This window comes from Watersipora subatra, chromosome 2 (assembly GCF_963576615.1).
Source record: "Watersipora subatra chromosome 2, tzWatSuba1.1, whole genome shotgun sequence".
In the NCBI taxonomy this organism is placed as follows: domain Eukaryota; kingdom Metazoa; phylum Bryozoa; class Gymnolaemata; order Cheilostomatida; family Watersiporidae; genus Watersipora; species Watersipora subatra.
The window spans coordinates 10,568,970-10,587,915 of NC_088709.1; the positions used below are offsets into that span (position 1 = coordinate 10,568,970).

The 18,946-nt window shown below is 36.1% G+C and overlaps 2 protein-coding genes and 1 long non-coding RNA gene across 4 annotated transcripts in view; 1 reads left to right on the forward strand and 2 right to left on the reverse strand.

The window, feature by feature from the left end:
- LOC137388915 (phosphatidylinositol-3-phosphatase SAC1-like) overlaps positions 1-1,562 on the forward strand; it is a 31,138-nt gene extending 29,576 nt beyond the window's left edge. The window contains exon 17 of one of the 2 annotated variants that reach the window (XM_068075412.1): positions 764-1,562. In XM_068075412.1, the coding sequence (XP_067931513.1) occupies positions 764-949 (186 nt within the window). In that variant the 3' untranslated portion in view covers positions 950-1,562. The remainder of the gene's footprint in view (positions 1-763) is intronic. The other variant, XM_068075413.1, reaches the window with a different exon arrangement.
- Positions 1-18,946, reverse strand: part of LOC137388916 (uncharacterized) — a 111,491-nt gene that overhangs the window by 28,391 nt on the left and 64,154 nt on the right. The gene's annotated exons all lie outside the window — the stretch shown is intronic.
- LOC137388899 (uncharacterized) lies at positions 18,388-18,933 on the reverse strand. The gene is made up of 3 exons (XR_010978042.1): positions 18,835-18,933; positions 18,634-18,725; positions 18,388-18,504 (listed from the first exon to the last, which is right to left on the reverse strand). It is a non-coding gene; the product is annotated as an uncharacterized lncRNA (long non-coding RNA).

The window sequence follows — 18,946 nt, forward strand, 5'->3', positions numbered from 1 at the left end:
ACATAATAGAAATTCTGAGTAATTTATGTTGAATTAATAATGACACTTCATGCATAGAAGTGTGTGTATGTGTATAAAAAAGGTTACTGTTCCAGCAGAAGCTTTTCATCAAAACTTTGAATACGATGTACCATTGTACCTCTTGACACTGGTACAAATGTAAAAATGGAATATCGGACTGTCATTGTCTGACCAAATGGAGAGAGAATGTGGAGGCTATTCCTACTCGAGATAATACAATTGAAAAGTGAGCGTGAAAAGTATCGACCTTGACCACAATTTAGCAATTGAACCTCATGAAAAACTGGAAATAGAGGTACACGAAAATGCATCGTGTTTCATTGAGTTAATAGAATTCTTAAAGTTTTAATTCCTACCTCATTTAGCACGTGTTATCGAGAAAAGAGGGTATACTGTATATAGTAAGAGCTGTGCATGGTAAAAGCCATCGTTGACCGGTGGTTAGGCCATTGGATTACCAACCTGCTTTTGTGATCTTCATGAGCTCAAATCCAGCAGATTGCGAGGTTTTAATTTCTAGATGTTAATAGCTATAGCCGGACTGACAGAACAGATTACTGACAAATAGACGACAAACTTTGAGACTTATATATATAGATTACATGCGATTATCTAGTAGTTGGCATTATACTGAGAAAACTAGTCCTTGTAGGTAGAATATCTCCTAGTATAAATGATCCTGCCTCATCCTCAAGCCTTTCTGTCTCGGTTTGTTTTGTGTCACTCTTGTGTTTTCTTTTAGCTACCAGTTGTGTTTCTCGTCGCCATTTCCATGTTCACCTTCACCGTGCTCCTTCCATCAGAAGCCTGGGCTGAGCAAATTGGCTCCGTGCTGTTTTGGGGCGGAGCCGCCGTGTCCTCTCTAGTCACCATCTATGCCTATGGCAGTGATTTTGTGGATGTGCCCAAATTAACACAATCGACGTAGGGGCACACTACTTGAACTATAACCCAACAAACGGTTATATATATAAATATAATATTTTTGTCCATTATAAATCTGTTTTATTATTCGTTATACCTTTGCATTGGAAAGAAACAAGGGTGTGACTGGTTAACTATTTGGGGAATCTTGGTTGTGGTGCAGTCGTATGATAAATCTGTGTTAGCTTGTAGTTGTGTTGTTTGTAATTTCTGTTAATTTTCTAGGTGCAAGTAACAAATGGCATCTCATCTTTATCATTATATGTTAAAAGAGCTTGCTGTTGTTTCAGTAAACACTCAGTTGTTATGGTAGTAGTCATAACTTGATTCTACCCTAGTCTATCATGGATTTTAGACCATGTTGACCTACATAGTATTTTTGACATCTCATGTTGATACCCTTCTAGACTTTGCATACGTTTATCTGAGCAGTTGCTGTCGACATCACCAGCTTTTATGTAGTGATACAGTAGCAAGGAGATGTCTAGAATATAATTGTCCAGGGTAGAAGATACAGCTATCCTAACATATAATTGTTTACTTGAAATCACTTGACCAGCAATTGAAAATGTTTATAACCACTTATTGGATAGTTTTATAGACTGTAGTGTGATAGATATCACAATACATGTATTAGGTGGGAAACGAAATATTGCAGCTGACACGAAAGGATTCTGTTCTGGCATTTAATAACAAGTGACGAGCATTATATAGCACTATGAGCACCAGATATCTATTACACCACTGCATTTAATTGGATGCAGTGTTGATGATTTGATAAAATAGTTACATACATATATGTACACAGGCAGTTGAAGCATGTCCTCTTCACAAGGGATCTCTTAAGATTGTTTATTCAAGTTTGCATGTGATTCACTCTATTTACATCAGTGATTGGAAATGGATGATTCATATTTGATGATAACCAATAGGATTGTTTCTAGAACAGCTATTGTTAATAAACAAGAAGTGAACTTCCTATTAGCAGTTCAATACTGATGTTCATCCTGAGGGAAATACATGATCAAACATCAGTACTGCAACCTTCTGTTAGGCGATTAACTGTGAAAAATCGTTTTATTCGAGGACAGGTAGAAAGGAAAGGTGGTTAGGAAACCTTGACTTAGTCAAGAAATACTCAAAGAGCACTTCTTTGTGAATCAATGTCACAAATAAGTTGTCTATTATTATTTACAAAAGTAACTATTGCTACATTTTGACATGTAAACAAACATAAAAGAAAGAGCAGGCAACTCATTGTTTGCACTAGTTTTATTTTACAGTTTTTACATTTTATCATACCAAACAAATGATAACATAAAAACTGGTTTTAGAAATAAGATTTTATCATGACATTAACAAACCATTAATGGAAAGTTCTGATACCTTTGATACTAGCACGGGTTGCTGCTGTACTCAATGAGAGAGTGTGTGAATGAATTTGTATGAAAAAATAGCAAGATTATTAATGTTTGTAATTGTGGTTCCAATGAAAAACGTCATCAAAAAATTTCATATCTGGTTTTAAACTTAAAAGGGTACAATTTCTTCAAACGTTGTTTGTCATATCAATATATTTGTTTACAGGATATTTTAAACACTGCTATTTGTCTACATAGGTGGCACCAAGTAAATTACAACAGCATTTCATAAGAGATTTATTTGACTGATAGCGAACATAATTGCTCATCACTTGTTATTCAATGCCAGACAAAGTCCTTTCGTGTCGTCACGGTAATAAACACCTAGACAAGCACTTGAGTAGTTGTGCCAACTTTCTGACACATAAATGGTCAGGCAAAAGTGTAAGATTGATGACAGTTTACTTGAAGGATAGAATAGAAGAGGACTGCTAGTGTAGACTCAAGCGTAAAGGTGTGTAGTGAACAATTGTTTCATAATTGAATCTATCTTTGCAAAACCTTTCTCGCTACATTTATTGTTATAAGCTTTTAACATATATTTGTACTTTATTATAAACGGTTTCATATTTGTGAGAGCGAGTATTTCAACCGCAATCAAATTTTGCCGAACTTAATTTTGAAACATCTCGGCAGTCAGATCACCTCAAACACCAAAAACAATCACAAATGATAGAAAATACTGATACTTTCTGATAAAATTTACTGAAATTTTGTGTGAGTTTATCTTTAATGTGTTAATTCATTGTTTGATAGTGTCCAGTCATTACTGAAACACTGCGCATGTCACTTGGGTAAACTGAAATACACAAGGTGCTATAGCATCCCTGACCTTTGACCTTTGTGAAATAACCCAATCTAGATGGCAGAGCAGCAAACGTTTAAGATATGTAAATTTCTCAAAAGCATTTGGCAAAACAATAGTTATCATTGTAAAAGCGAATTCCTGGTAACCCAACTCTTTATTTAAAATGGTGTAACAGGTACATTTATACTGAAAGTGTTTAAAATTATAATAAATAGTAAGTTATTGAGTTTGTAAATTCCTATCTTAAATTCTTCTCAAACAATAAAAAACTTTTACATTGTTTTGTTGTAGATGTCAAGCAAAATTCTATTCTACTTTGCTTTCTTGTTCGGGTTGGCAGCGGTCTGCGTGGTTGGAGACTTCAACCCTGACTACAACAACTGCACAGATGGTGTCTATGGTTCTGATCGTATTGACTGCTTCAGATGCGCAACTCTCCACACTCCCTCCATTGGATTCAACATCTACAAAAGATGCTGTCAAGGATTTCAAGGCTACCTGAATTATTGTTCTGAATTATTATCATAAGTGACCCCTGACCTCTGAGTCACTAGCTGCCGATAGCCCTCACTGACTATATACTGTTACAACACAGCGCATTGTCGGGCTTCTTAATGATACATAAAGTTTTTATGAAGAGCTAATATATAAACTGTTATTTATGTTCTAAGAGAGATGGTTTAGACTGAGTCAACCGTAACAAATCTGACTTTTTAGTTTTCATAATATCATATTCAGTGATTTCTATTGATTTTAATATGCTTAATACATACAGTAACATGAATATGTAATAGGATACTTGTGAATTTCATAATCATAAATACATGATGTCTATCACTTCTATTAGTCCGATGTATCTGTCCATGTAGAGTATATATTCTGTTCAGGCAGCCTTGTAAGAATAATAACAAATACAGAAGTGGTAAAGATGAACTTATACAAATTTTTTAGTAGAGTTTATCAGAAAGTGTCAGTATTTTTCTATTATATGCGGTTATTTTAAGTTCGATGAGATCTGATGGCCAGAATGTTTCAAAATTAAAATTGACATAAAAAAGTTTAAAAAACTCAGAAAAGTTAAAACGCAGTTAAAACACTCAGATCAAGCACAAAGGCGATTATGACGTCTATAGTTGCGAAAGGATCGACATAATAAAGATGGGTGATGTTGTAGCTTAAACGCATTGACCTATATTATTGACCTATATTATTGACCTATATTATTGACCTATATTATTGACCTATATTATTGACCTATATTATTGACCTATATTATTGACCTATATTATTGACCTATATTATTGACCTATATTATTGACCTATATTATTGACCTATATTATTGACCTATATTATTGACCTATATTATTGACCTATATTATTGACCTATATCAACTATCGCAATAATATCAACTAGTGACACCATTTTCCACATATTTTTGTGAGCATTTAGCTACGATCAAGCTCTGCTAATTTTAATATTGAAACATCCTGGCAGTCAGATCATCTCAAACATAAAAAAAATCACAAATAAAGAAATGCCCAAACTTTTTCATTAAATCAATTTAAGTTCTGAGCAAGTTCAACTTTAAAGAACAGACGTTAAGAAGCTATCAAAGAATCAACCTCATAGAGTCTACAAGTGATTTACATAGATTTATCAACTTTTGTCTGTTCAATCGCTAAACAGTTCTTCAAGATAATAACTCTCTGATAGCCTATCCAGAATAACCTTGGCTCTTCTTTGTATTGAAAAAGTGCTAGTCTGGTAACCTTCCCTTTTAAATAGAATTTAAATGCGTTCCTAACTTTTGCTAACTTGTTGACAAAAGCTAGGAACATTGTGGCTAAATGTTTATCTGGTGTACATATTCTGTTCAACTCTTCTGGTAATGAACAAACTTGCTGGTATAAAAAATGTCGTTTTCCTTTACCGCTCTACAAGAGTAAAGACACAGAGTGCAAGCAATAATATTTATATACATTTTACAAACATATATAAGTACATGTAATCAGTGTGTTTGCCTTACAACCGAACAACATGCAAGACACCGCCAACGGTCTCTGCTTTTCGTAGCTCATCTGGGCTAATTATACAGTTGTGCTCTGTTGTTAAGCTCCACCCCATGATTGTATCGGTCATCGATTCTTTGTTGGCATCTCTCGATCGTTTGTCAAGTCACCTACTGAATTGACTCATCTTTAGCTGATTCCCCCGCTGTACCAAAACTCGACCAGCTATAGCGTCAGTCCTGGGATCGGCTAGGCAGTCAGCCCTGGTCTCTGCGCTTTGCCACCACACTCTTGCCTCTCCAATGGAGGCCCTGAGAGCTGTCCACTCAGTGCTGGAAGGCAAGAGTAATTGAAACTACAGCAGGTGCTGTTACCCTCAAAATTCTACTCGCTGCACCTCGACTCGGCAAAGGCTCGATCATCTTCTGCCAGTCTCCGGGTGCATAAGAGGCTGGCAGTACAGAGGGCCAGCTTCTGTCAGCAGCGGCTATACTTCAGCAACTGACAGACTCTCTCCTCCTGCCGGTGGTAAAGGAGGTCATCGGCTGTTGGTATTTCTAGAAGATGAAGTCAACATTTCTTGGCGCTGGACTCGACTGAGTCTTAGGCCGAGAGGTCGACCCATTTCAGCCAATAGATCGCCCTCACTCGGTCAACTCAGTGCAGAACTCGACTTGACTAATAGAGAGATTTGCTCCTCTACTCGATCCCTTGGTTTAATAGAGAGAAACTTAGGCTGGTCCGTCGTCATTTTCTTCTTGGGGGAGGACTTGCAGCTTGATACCCAAGTGATTCAGGCTAGCTCATTCATGCTGAAGCAACCTGTGATCGCCAAGTCGTTTCCACCACGCTTCTTTTTGGGCAGCCTCTCTTGAGTATGTGCCTGTTGCAGTGGCTAAATTAACTGCCGGCTTTATAAGGCCGGTCAGCCAAAGTCAGATTGCAAAAGCACGACTTCATAGGGAGGTCTGTCAGTCATTCCCTTGGCCTGCAGAAAAGAATGCTATTTGGCCTTGTCCGCCAAATAGACTATGTTTCCATACTCATCTTCTCCGCATGCCCTCCGATGTGACATAAATTGATCAAAAAAATGCAATGCTCCCAATGGCAGGGGCACATGTAGACAGCAAAGTGCTGGACAACGCGCTGTCGAATCTTCCGGAGGGCTAGTGGTAACGCCACACAGGCCACAAGTGTCTTGGCAGAGGCCGGTGTTCTAACACACTTGGTCTCTGTTAAACAAGAAACCAGCTCAGACAACTCGACTCTCTCTACTTCTTCTACTCGGTCAAAATGCTCGTGAATTTCAAGCATTTTTCAAGTGATTTACTTTGTTCACTCAACTAGCTGCTCAACATCTCCTTGAAAGGAATAATCTGTTGTTCTGGATAATTTATTTTCATCAACAGTAACTAATTTTGATGATGAAGTTAAATCACAAATTACAAAATAAATCACAAATCACATATAAACTCTCATTCTGCACAGAAGACTGGTCTTGACATTTTTAAACACCTATCTGGCTAGTAATGCAATAATGTGTATTTGTATGCGTTAAGAAAAATCGTCCTCGAAGAGTGCATTAATAGCTTGTTTTTTTGTGTGGCAACAGTGTAGAAACTTGCATTGAGATTGACACCCAAAAGCTTACAGGCTATCTGGTTGAACAGAAAACAAATCTCAGGCAACAGTAGCCAGTAATGCTAGTTTTGTATAAACGTGTAAGAGTAAAGTTTAAAGTTGTACAAGCACATTACAGGACTGAGTATTGCTATAAAATCAGTAAAAATAATTATCAGCTTTGCTTAAGAATCTAAAAATGAGACTTGTGCGTATGACTAGATCTTTTGTAAAACACTAAAACAACTTTAATTGTACATGTATATGTGAAATTTGCTAAAACCTTAATACAGTACTTAAAACCTATTAATTTAACAACTATGTCAATTGAACATCAGAATTAGAGAAGTCTAAAACTTTTGTAGTCTAATTTAAATTTTCTAGTCAAAATTAATTAAAATAGTGACAATCTATGAATATAGATCCAAATTTTTTTTAAATTCATACTAACTACAAATTTAACATATACATGTACATATCATGGATCTAAGTATGTTTATAATTATATAGCAGATCACCATGGATACATAATCATCACTTAAGCAAGACGTAGTCAAGATACATGTAAGTTAAGGCACAATTGTAATACATGCGTGAAGAATGCTCTGAATAGTAACTATGTAGGTAGTACAAGTTATGTTAGACATAGTTTAATCAAAAATACATCTAATACAGCTATTAACCAAATATTCTTTCTAGACTTAACAGAAAAGACAAACAATATTTCCTAATATAGAATATCATAGAGTGAATCTATCTGTTGTACATTCACAAATAATCAGTTTTAAACAGAGCTAGATTAAGCTCTTTTCAATAATGTGTGCAGTCTAAGGATATAATATAATAATGTGTGCATTCTAAGGATATAATATAACAATGTGTGCATTATAAGGATATAATATAATTATGTGTGTATTCTAAGGATATAATAATATAATAATGTGTGCATTCTAAGGATATAATATAATAATGTGTGTATTCTAAGGATATAATATAATATTGTGTGCATTCTAAGGATATAATACAATATTGTGTGCATTCTAAGGATATAATATAATAATGTGTGCATTCTAAGGATATAATATAACAATGTGTGCATTATAAGGATATAATATAATTATGTGTGTATTCTAAGGATATAATAATATAATAATGTGTGCATTCTAAGGATATAATATAATAATGTGTGTATTCTAAGGATATAATATAATATTGTGTGCATTCTAAGGATATAATACAATATTGTGTGCATTCTAAGGATATAATACAATATTGTGTGCATTCTAAGGATATAATATAATATTGTGTGCATTCTAAGGATATAATAATGTGTGCATTCTAAGGACATAATATAATAATGTGTGCATTCTAAGGATATAATATAATAATGTGTGCATTCTAAGGATATAATATAATATTGTGTGTATTCTAAGGATATAATATAATATTGTGTGCATTCTAAGGATATAATAATTTGTGGCTAGATCTTTCTCTCAATCCTTTCCATCAGTTTGAGTTATTTATGTACATATAATAGAGATAACCCTATACATCACTTTTTCTCTCAAGCGTAGTGAGAAGAAAACGATATTTTCAAGGCTAACTATAGAACTCTTATTATTCAAGTCAAAGCTGAGAAATTGCGCTGACTTGACGCTTTATGTTATATAAAATCTTTTACGTAATACAAAGCAAAAACCTCACACAAATTTTTTATAATAACTGGAATTTACATTGTAGGTGGTTTACGCTATGGGAACATCTACTGTACCAGTAAATAGGTGACTTTAGCTCCATGGTCAAACCTCGATGCTCTCTGAGAAATTGAGCCACCGCAAAAGTGCTAAAAGAAAATTCATTTGCAACGAGAAGGTTCGCAAGCCTTATTGTTATTCACTGAACACGGTTAAGGTTAGAGATATTAGTTGGGCGCTTGCCAATGTAGGAGTAAATAACTACAGTGACATGGGAGATCTTTCTTTTCTTGCTTTTGTTAATTAATCTTAAAAATTCTAAAAATAACTAGCTTTGTTAGAGGCTTTTTTAGGAGAGCAGCCTTAGTCCAGTGGTTAGTGTGCTGGCATACAGTCAGGAGGTTGGTGGTTCGAATCACAGGAAGGCCATTGTAGGTTTTAGTTAAACCAATGAACCCCTTCCCCCCCCCCCCCGTGTAGCATTTCTTAAACCAATCAACTCCCTTCTAGCATTCCTTTAACCAATCAAACCTCTTTTTAGCATTCCTGAATTATTGTTAAAGGTTGACTTGCAACAAAATTCACATTACAGTTATTTGGTATCAAAAGAATCACCATGTCTTACTCTGAAGCCTAGACTTCTTTTTGAAGTTTTTTTTTGCTTTTTTGGTACCTACATAGGAGACCCATCCACGATTTTCTTTAATGTTCAGGTACTATACTATCAATGTGAGGTCATGGTCGTTTGCCAATGATATGTCACAGCTCCATGTATATTCTTTGTTTAATAATGAAAAACTGTAGAGCAAATCGTTAGACATCAATGTTGCTAAATTTAAATAGCCCAGGTTTTATGGCAAACATACGGCTTAATAGCGATCTGTTTCATTGTTGCTAACTTTGTGTGATGATGCAAGCTCACAACTAGTAAAAAAAGGGAAGACGGCATGTAAAAAAATTAATCCACTACTTTTATTGATAAAGCTGGAGGAAAACGGGAGATTTTGTGCAAAAGGGAGATTGACTTAAAAAACTGGAGGGACCCGGCCAAACCGGGAGACTGCAAGTATGGTAAGAACAATAAACATGGTTTTATTGAATGCATGAAGTATATTTGTGAAAATATTTCGACGAATGAAGTTGCATGAAAGTGTAAACAGAAACCATCTTGTAACAACTACGTCCCATTTGAGCCGTTTTGGAAAGCGAATCCAAACTACGGCGGTCTCGTGTGGCTGCGATTAATCGTTCGTTTATTAACTTTTAAGAGCTTGTAATCACATTCCCATATATTTGGAACCTACAACACGACAGAGTAAGACATGGTGAATCTTCTGATACCAAATAACTGTAGTGTGAATTTTGTTGCAAGTCAACCTTTAAAGTACTTAGTCTCTGTGCTAAATTGAGACACTTGATGATCCCTGACAGCACGTTGGACTGCCAGGGCCTAGTTACTAGTAATCTCTAGTACACTTTTTCTACCTCATTGGCTTATTTAAGCATTACTAATGCCTCATTGGATAACTCAATTAGTGGGCCTTTTTCATTGGCTAATTCAAGCGCTCTGTCTTTTTGTATACATCAGATATAATAATCCAATCATAGCGATAAGTCTAACGAAGCATGATGTTGAAGAATATAGCCATATCAAGTCACTCTATATATTTTACATATTTAAAGTATGTAGGACATCAAGAGATATGATAAGGTGACACTTTAAAAAAACAGATTGTTTACATTTGGTTTAGTCTAAACCCCCGCCCTTCAGTAGACACTGAACAATACTTTATAATTCACCACCTTCTTAAAAGACATGCATTGACAAAATGTCTGACAATGCGCTGCAATATAAAAGTATACAGTCAGTGACAGCTATCGGCAGCAAGCGACCACAGAAGTAACTTAGACTAATATAAGTGAACAACGGTCCAGAGTGTTTCGATGTCCTAGACAGCATGTACTGTAGATACTATATCTGTCGGAAATGGGGTTGTGACGATCTGCGCATTCACGGCAGTAATCACTAGTAAAGATTCCTTTTACGCAGTCACGCACAAGAATAGGGTGTCCATCCACACAGATTGCTGCCAATCCGAGTAAGAAAACAGAGACAACCAGAAGCCTACTGGGCATCTGTAAGAGAACAACATAAGAGAGTCATCTTAGAGAATAATAAAATCCATGAGCCCATTTAGAGACCTTTTTAACACATTCAAGTTTAATAGTACACTTGTGTTGTATATACTGTTTATACACATATCTTATAAAAATGATATACCATATATATATATATATATATATATATATATATATATATATATATATATATATATATATATATATATATATATATATCCCAAAATCTGATACTACTAGATTGTATCTTGATAGAAAAGATGGCGGTAGGGGACTCAAAAGTGTACAGCAGACAGTGAAAGAGGAGGAGCAAAGCATCAAAGCATATGCAGCCTCCATGGCCATCTCAGATAAGTTGCTAGCTGAATTTCAATCGGCTGCTCTTACAATGGACCTACACCCTGATGATGAGGAAATTGACTGGCACACGAAACCTCTTCATGGTGCTTACCACCAACAAATATCTAAGGTTGGCGATCTTCACCAGACATATATGTGGCTGAACAAAGGAAACCTAACGGCCAATACAGAGTCGCTAATCATGGCAGCCCAGGAGCGAGTGCTCCAACTAGGCAACTCCAAACGAAAATCTATCACACTAGAGACGATCCTAGATGCAGACTGTGCAAAGATGCACCTGAGACCATCCAACACATCATCAGTGGATGCAGGCAGCTAGCAGGGAACGCATACACTGAGCGGCATAATCATGTCGCAGGTATTGTGTATAGAAGTCTATGTGATGAGTATGGCCTTAATAAACCACAACACTGGTGGGAAGCTCCTAGTAAGGTGAATGAAAATGACCGCGCTAAGATCCTCTGGGACTTCTACATCCAAACTGACAAGCATGTCCTAGCAAACCAACCAGATATAGTGGTGGTAGACAAGGAGAACAAGAGGGCTACTATAATAGATATAGCAGTACCCAATGACTACAATATAGCCAGCAAAGAAAAAGAAAAGGTAGAGAAATATCTCCCTCTTGGAGAAGAAATTGAAAAATTCTGGAATGTAAGAACAACTGTAATCCCAGTAGTCATTGGGGCACTGGGCGCAATAACACGGGCGCATAAAGTGTGGCTTGTCCAAATACCAACAACAATCAACTCAGGTGAGTTGCAGAAAAGTGCGCTATTGGGAACAGCTAAGATCTTGAGGCGAGTGCTTAAACTCCCAGGTCTCTGGTAGGAGACCCGAGTTAGAGCAGAATTTACCACCCATACGGGGTACCCGGGACGAGGAAACAATTTATATATATATATATATATATATATATATATATATATATATATATATATATATATATATATATATATATATAAATATATGAGTAAAAGCGTAAGATCCGAGCAGAGTGCTCAATGATAAAATCAGAGCAAGTTAAAATCAATAAAACAGACTATAACTTTAGATCAGAGACTTAATTACTATTAGTTTCATGCTTGGTTTTTAGCTGTATATATGTAAGCAAAACTGGTGCAAGCACTTTATTTGAAGATTGCTCTTGTCAAGCCTGAAACTAATAATAATCAAGTGTTTTATCTAAAGTTAGTCTGTTTTATTGATTTTATATAGAAATATATGTAGAGTACATGTGTGTCACTCAAACCCTTCTTGCAAACTCCTAACTAAAGAAATCATGGTAGTTTTATAATAATTTTATAGTTCTAGAGGTCTTGTTTATGGTGGTTATGCGTATGCATCTGCAAAGTATGAACCAAAGCATAACCAATACTCTCAATCAAAATTTGTCAGTTTCAATAGTAAATCACTTGCCTCAAAACTAACCAAGTTGGTAAATGTTAAAAATAACTTTGTTCACAATTTCATAATAAATAGATTAATTACTATTTTTAAATCACTTATCATAAAACACTAGAAGGAGATGATAGCTGCAGGTTTATGAGTGTCTGCAAGCCTCAATGATAACTTATCACATTTTTCAAATATTTTGCATACACTAGGAGGGTATGTCTAGAAAATTCAAAAGCGCCCACTATAAGGTACAAATGCATTTTAAAACCTAAAACAGTTTTCTGCGGTCTCATTTTTGTTTTTGCAATGTAACAAAAAACATCATTTTGATGATTTGGATAATTTTGATGATTTGTTAATGACAATACAAGCTATGCATACAAATAACAGTAGCGGAGTGCTGATAAACATTATGTAGAAATTGTTTACAAATACAATAGGCGTATCCAATTACTAAAAATTTGGCCATTACGCACCTTCATGTCGCTGTCTAGACCTGGAGCCTTCTTCTGTGCTCAACCAAATCTTAAGATAAACTGTCATTATTTACTATTTTGCATGGCATTTTATGTGTCTGGGAGTTGACACAACTGGTCAGGTGCTTCCTTAGGTGTTCTTTATAGGAAAATAATAGGAATTAGTCTGGCATTTAATAACAGGTGATGATGAGTGGTCTAGTTCACTACCAGCAAAATAAATCATTTGTGAAATGTATTAATAGGCTGCTTGGTACCAATCAAATAACAAATGGAAACAAAATTACTGATATGACATAATCATCACTTGTAGACACTGTCTCCTTTAAAACCACAAACAGCTTTTGTATGCATGTCTTTTATATAAGACTAGCTGCATTACCCGTCTACAGGAATAGATTCACGCGCAGCATAAGGTTTATTGAGAGTTGTCTTTCATACTGTAAAACAACTCCAAATATGCAGTTACATCTCCATCTCTCCCTCTTTCCCCTCTCTCCCTCTCTCCCCTCTCTCTCTCTCTCTCTCTCTCTCTCTCTCCCTCCCTCTTTCTCTTCCTCTCTCTCTACCCCCCCCCCCCCTCGCCTCCTCGCTCTCCCTCTCTCTCTCCTTCTCTCCCTCTTTCCCCTCTCTCCGTCTCTCCCCTCTCCCTCCCTCTTCCCCTCTCCCCTCTCCCTCCCTCTTCCCCCTCTCCCTCTCTCTCCCCCTCTCTCTCCCTCTCTCCCTCTCTCCGTCTCTCCCCTCTCTCTCCCCTCTCTCTCTCTTTCTCCCCCCTCTCCTCCTCCCTCTCTCTCTCTCCTTCTCTCCCTCTTTCCCCTCTCTCTGTCTCTCTCCCTCTCCCTCCCTCTTCCCCCTCTCCCTCTCACTCCCCCTCTCTCTCCCTCTCTCTCCCTCCCTTTTCCCCTCTCTCTCCCTCTTGCTCTCCCTCTCTCCCCCCTCTCCTCCTCGCTCTCCCTCTCCTTCTCTCCCTCTCCCCCCTCTCTCTCCCCCCTCTCCTCCTCGCTCTCCCTCTCTCTTTCCCTTTCTCTCCCTCTTTCTCTCCCTTAGTTCAACGCAACACATGCGGATAGACAACATTTTTGGTTTTTCTGTTGGGCGTATGAAGAAACAGTTTTCAGCGGGTGCCTACTTTTGAGCAGGCGACGTATAGATGGTCATGGCTGATGCAGGGTGACAGTAAGTCGATAGCAGCTGCTCTCTTTCTTTTCACAATAGCGTATCACAACGCTCGGAGTACTCGTGAAAGTTCTGTAATAGTAAGTTACAGTAGGCCTACTCGTAGCTGGAAAAAAAATTAGTAACTCGGCTGCTGAAGGAAATGAACATGACCCACTATCACGAACATCGGCAAATCCAACGTTATTAAGTAGTGGAGATGTGGCAATTCATAGACAATACAACATCGTATAAGAAACACTTACCTTTTTGATGTGGAAATTTAGTAGGTGACAAATGCGTTTTTCCAGTGGCTCCAAGAAACGAACGTTTACGTGACCATCTCGGTACACGTTGGCAGTAAATATTAATTGCATGTAAATAACTACTCGTTAATTTATTTTATTTAATGAATAGTACATTTGTATAGCTGTATAGACACCTTTGTATAGGCCGCAGAACTCAGGAAAGGTGCTTTTCAACACGGCAGAAAATTTGCCGTTTAAAAAGCGTGCTAACCGGGGATTTCGGTTAATGCGCTCGAGCGGTGAAAGAAAAACAACAGAATCGCCACACCTTTATATAAGCCGCTTGGCTCAAATCGTCAGAGAATAGTAGCGGCTAATAGTCCATATTACGAAATTACGATATTACGATAATTAGTACTCATATTAATTCGGTTGGCTTCGTTCGACCGAATGGAAAAAGAAAGATCGCTCTATAATTTATTTACCGTTACTACACATATTACCTAATTCATTTGCTTCGTACGACCGAAATTCGTACGACGATAAAAGGAAAGACCGCTCTATAAGGCGGACAATCAATCAGATACACAGACAACGATTGCCGTTTATATAGTAGATTAAAGTGTTCTCACAATAGTAGGGACACATTTGAACTAAGCACACATAAGTTCAGAACCTCAACTAAACGAAAACTCTCAGCTTTCTACCATATACAGGTATATATCTTTAAACATATTCATGGTAAACATTATATTCATATCCAACAGCAGTAGTATATAGAGAGCAGATCTACACACAAAAGTGACGGATCCAGCGGGGGGATAGAAAAAGGGGGTTGTGAATTAAATTGGCTAGGGGTGTAGATTGAATCGTGTGGAGTTGAATGAGATGTTGGGGTTTGGGGGGAAATTGTGGTGTAGAGTAGGGGGTTGAATTCGAGGGGTTACAGATCCGCTCCTGGCGTAATCGGCGGATTATCTGTGGATGAGTCATCGGATTAGCGGGGGATGAGTCATCCGATTGAACGCGGATTATCGCGGGATTAGTCGGGGGAATCGTCGCGGATTAGTCGGGCGAATCGTCACCGATTATCGGTGGAATAGTGGGGGTGAATATCTGGGACATCGAGGGCTAGATGGTTTTCCGGAGTGGATCTCGCGAATTATCGAGGAGAGCGAGAGATTACCTAGCGGATGAGTGAGGGGGTTAATATCTGGGACACCGAGGGGTTGATTTTCCGGAGATTGTTATATATTTGGTTGAATGAGAGATAAGTTTTTATTATAAAATATAAACTATAAATGTTACAAAAATTCAAAATCATTCTGTCATTCGTTTTAAAAAGGAAAGTTTTGGAATACATCTTTCATCAATTTCTGTGTCACATCGAAGAACTAAAATAAGAGTTGATTTTCCCAAAGAATTGAGAAACTGAACAGGAAGTAACAAATCTAATCCTTCATTATTTCCAATATTATCATATATGAAGGTATCTTTAGGTGTAGTAGAATTTGAAATAGGTTGAAGATTACAGATAAAGTCAATATCTTGAAAATTCGATCCTGGAGGACATTGCAACATTGAAAGAGTAGAGTTATATCCACATAATTCTCCTCTGTAGAATAATTTGAAATCAATTAGAATATCGATTGTGGAATTTTGAACTGAATATTCACATTCAGAATATGTTAGAACTTGCTCCGATGAAGCTGACACTATAGGATTAAGGTATAGGTTTTTTCCATCTATTTCATCTTCATTTAGTAGTTCTTTACACGCAAATCTGTGATTGCCTGGTAATGGATAACCACAATGAATGTAGTCCAATGGAAATATTCTTCCGCATGTTTCATTATTCTTGTGATATAAAGTAGTTTCTTCGAATGGAAGTAGTAATGAAACTTCAAATTCATTGAGTGTTCTGCTTAAGCAGTTATTCGCATCGGTAACATATTGAATTCTTTGATTTCCATTTATTATTCCCGTAAAGCGTAAAATGAGAAATATTATAATGTGCAAATTCATTATAGTCATAGTGTCTTTTTAAAATACTACTCTCTTGACTGAAGTAGGCAAAGAAAATGCATAAAAAAGTATGTCAATATAATATATATAGTTCATTCTTCAAAATTATCTTGAAATACTATACAAAAAAAGTTATTCAATTCTATTTGATGAGTCAATCCTTCTTGGATATAAAGTGATTAAATATAAAGAATTATGCAAAGTCTAACTGTGATGATTATCAATTCTTCCCATTGATATGTAGGAGTTCACTGAAGTAACGATTTGTAGCATGTTGATCATTGGATTCTCCTCTCAAATATGGATAAAGTCTTGTTTCGGTTAATATTATGTTTGAAGGTGTGTTCCAATCAAGTGAGGATAATAATGATAGTTGGACTTTGTCACTCCTTGGTCCGATTTGAGCAGATTCCAAACACGTTCCAATATCGAGTTCGGCAAAAGTCTCATGAAGTTCTTGTCGAGTCAATCCTTCATTTCCATATCGTATTTGCATTATTCTAATACAATATTGACATCCTCGAGCTCCCTCGAAGCATCCACACCGACTTTCTAAATATGTTACGAAACGTTTATAGATATAGAATCCGATAACATAGTAAAAAGTTTCTTCAGTAACTCTTCTGATGAATTTTTTTGTGTTTTTCTTTACAACCACTCTTGATAATTGTCCATCCTTAAGATGAGCTGGAATAAACTCCTCTAGAAATATAACCGACATTGTTTCTGTTTTTCTTCGTTTTTTTTTTTTTTGGGTTCCTTCACCAACAGAGCTAAATTGAAGAATGGTGGAGAAATCTAGAGGAGTAGACTTAATAACATTCCGAATCTTTTTTTTTTTTATTTTCATCCAACAGATTTTTCATCTATAATTACATCATCAATTTCATGCTCGATTTCCTCTTCCACGCTTTCTCCGATTAATGGAAATTGTGCTATATGAATGAGTCTTCTGAAGAGCAGTTGTTTCGTTTCATCACGTTGAGTAGGATGAGTCATGTAGTGCCGAATTCTATTCCAAAACACGGTTTCAAAAATCGTTTCTTCCATCGTTTTAAAATCGGTCGCGATAAATCTGTTAATCCATTCTAAATCAACCTCTTTTCCAATTTTACCTTCTCGAATGGTAGCTTCAAGATCAACCCATTCAAAGGTCATCTTCAAATCTGAGGGTGTTATCGATATTTCTTTTACACATAATGTTGATTCCAAACATTCCCTGCATTCCAACGCACTGCAGACACAGTTGGACTTTAATCTTTTCAATGACACAACTTTTCTAAAAGCAGCTGTTCCTAGAATGTAGTATAAACATTCCTCGGTAAGATGTGTACGAATTTGTTCATTTTTGTCAAGATGAACCAAGATGTTATCTGGGATTATTTCTGCAACCTCGAATGGAACAAAATCTTTAATCAGAATGTTTTGAGTCATGTTACTATGAGAAAGTCTACATTCGAAATGATTTTACATTGGATAGTATATTGAATTTATATGAGCTTAGTTATATATTATTGATATTGTATATACGAAAAGAAGAGCCAATGAAGAAAATAAAATTTTATAGTAATAATACATCGAGGAGCAAAACTCTACTATCATATATACTTAACATCAAATTCACTTCTAAAAATTATGCTAAAATATATTCTGTGCTCACTCCATCGTTACATACTCTTCTTTTTGAATAAAAATATGTTAATCCAGTTCTAAGTTGAGTGTATGAGAACACTCTATTGTCTTTTTTTACAAAACCTTTGTTTACCCCTTCCTTAGGAGATCTTGAATGTAATACTTTTAAAAAAGTGTCTTTTGTAAAGCTATTCGTAGTTTTACTTAATCCTTTACTGCTATGCTTTGTAGAATGAGTTTCATCATTCCAGCAAAAGTAAGTCTTAGAATTTAAGGCTACTATTCCATGTCCTGAAAATTCTACTTTGAATAAACCAGGAGTTCTTATATCATATTGATATACTTCTTTGCAACAATTTTGTAATTCCCACAACTTTGTAGGAACAGATTTACAGAGTTGGAAATCATCCGCGTGTCGATCGCAATACATCCTAGGAAACCATTTTCCATATTCTTTGTAGTATATATCAGCGATCTCTTTTCTAACGATATTATCCATAGGTGCTGAAAGAGCCATGTAGGCACTATCTGTATCCATCGCCACATACTGGAAGTCCTTTCTGTCGAAGTATCTAAAATAAAAAATTTCAATCCTTAATTCTTGTTATCTTAGTATTATAATACTCCCATTTCAAAAATTATCATTCAAATGTTTACCATTATACATATTTTTTCTAAAAGATACAAATGAGATTACTTACCTATCCATGAAGTCATAGTAGAACTCCAACATCCGAAGTTTAGCCAGTTGTAATATGGAGAATCCGATATGTACAGGTATATCCATTTTCATCTGAATAAATATATACAGTCCTATTAGATTCCTTTACATATATTAGCTCAAGTAAATTTTTCATTATGATTCAATTATATCAATAAGATAATAAATATATACTACTAACCGAAGGCTTGTGTTGAGTCAACTCATAGAAGCTATCAACGATTTCCTCCAAAGATTCAAATCTGTGTGATCGTATTCTCAAGGATGCTTCATAATCTCCTTGAATATACTTG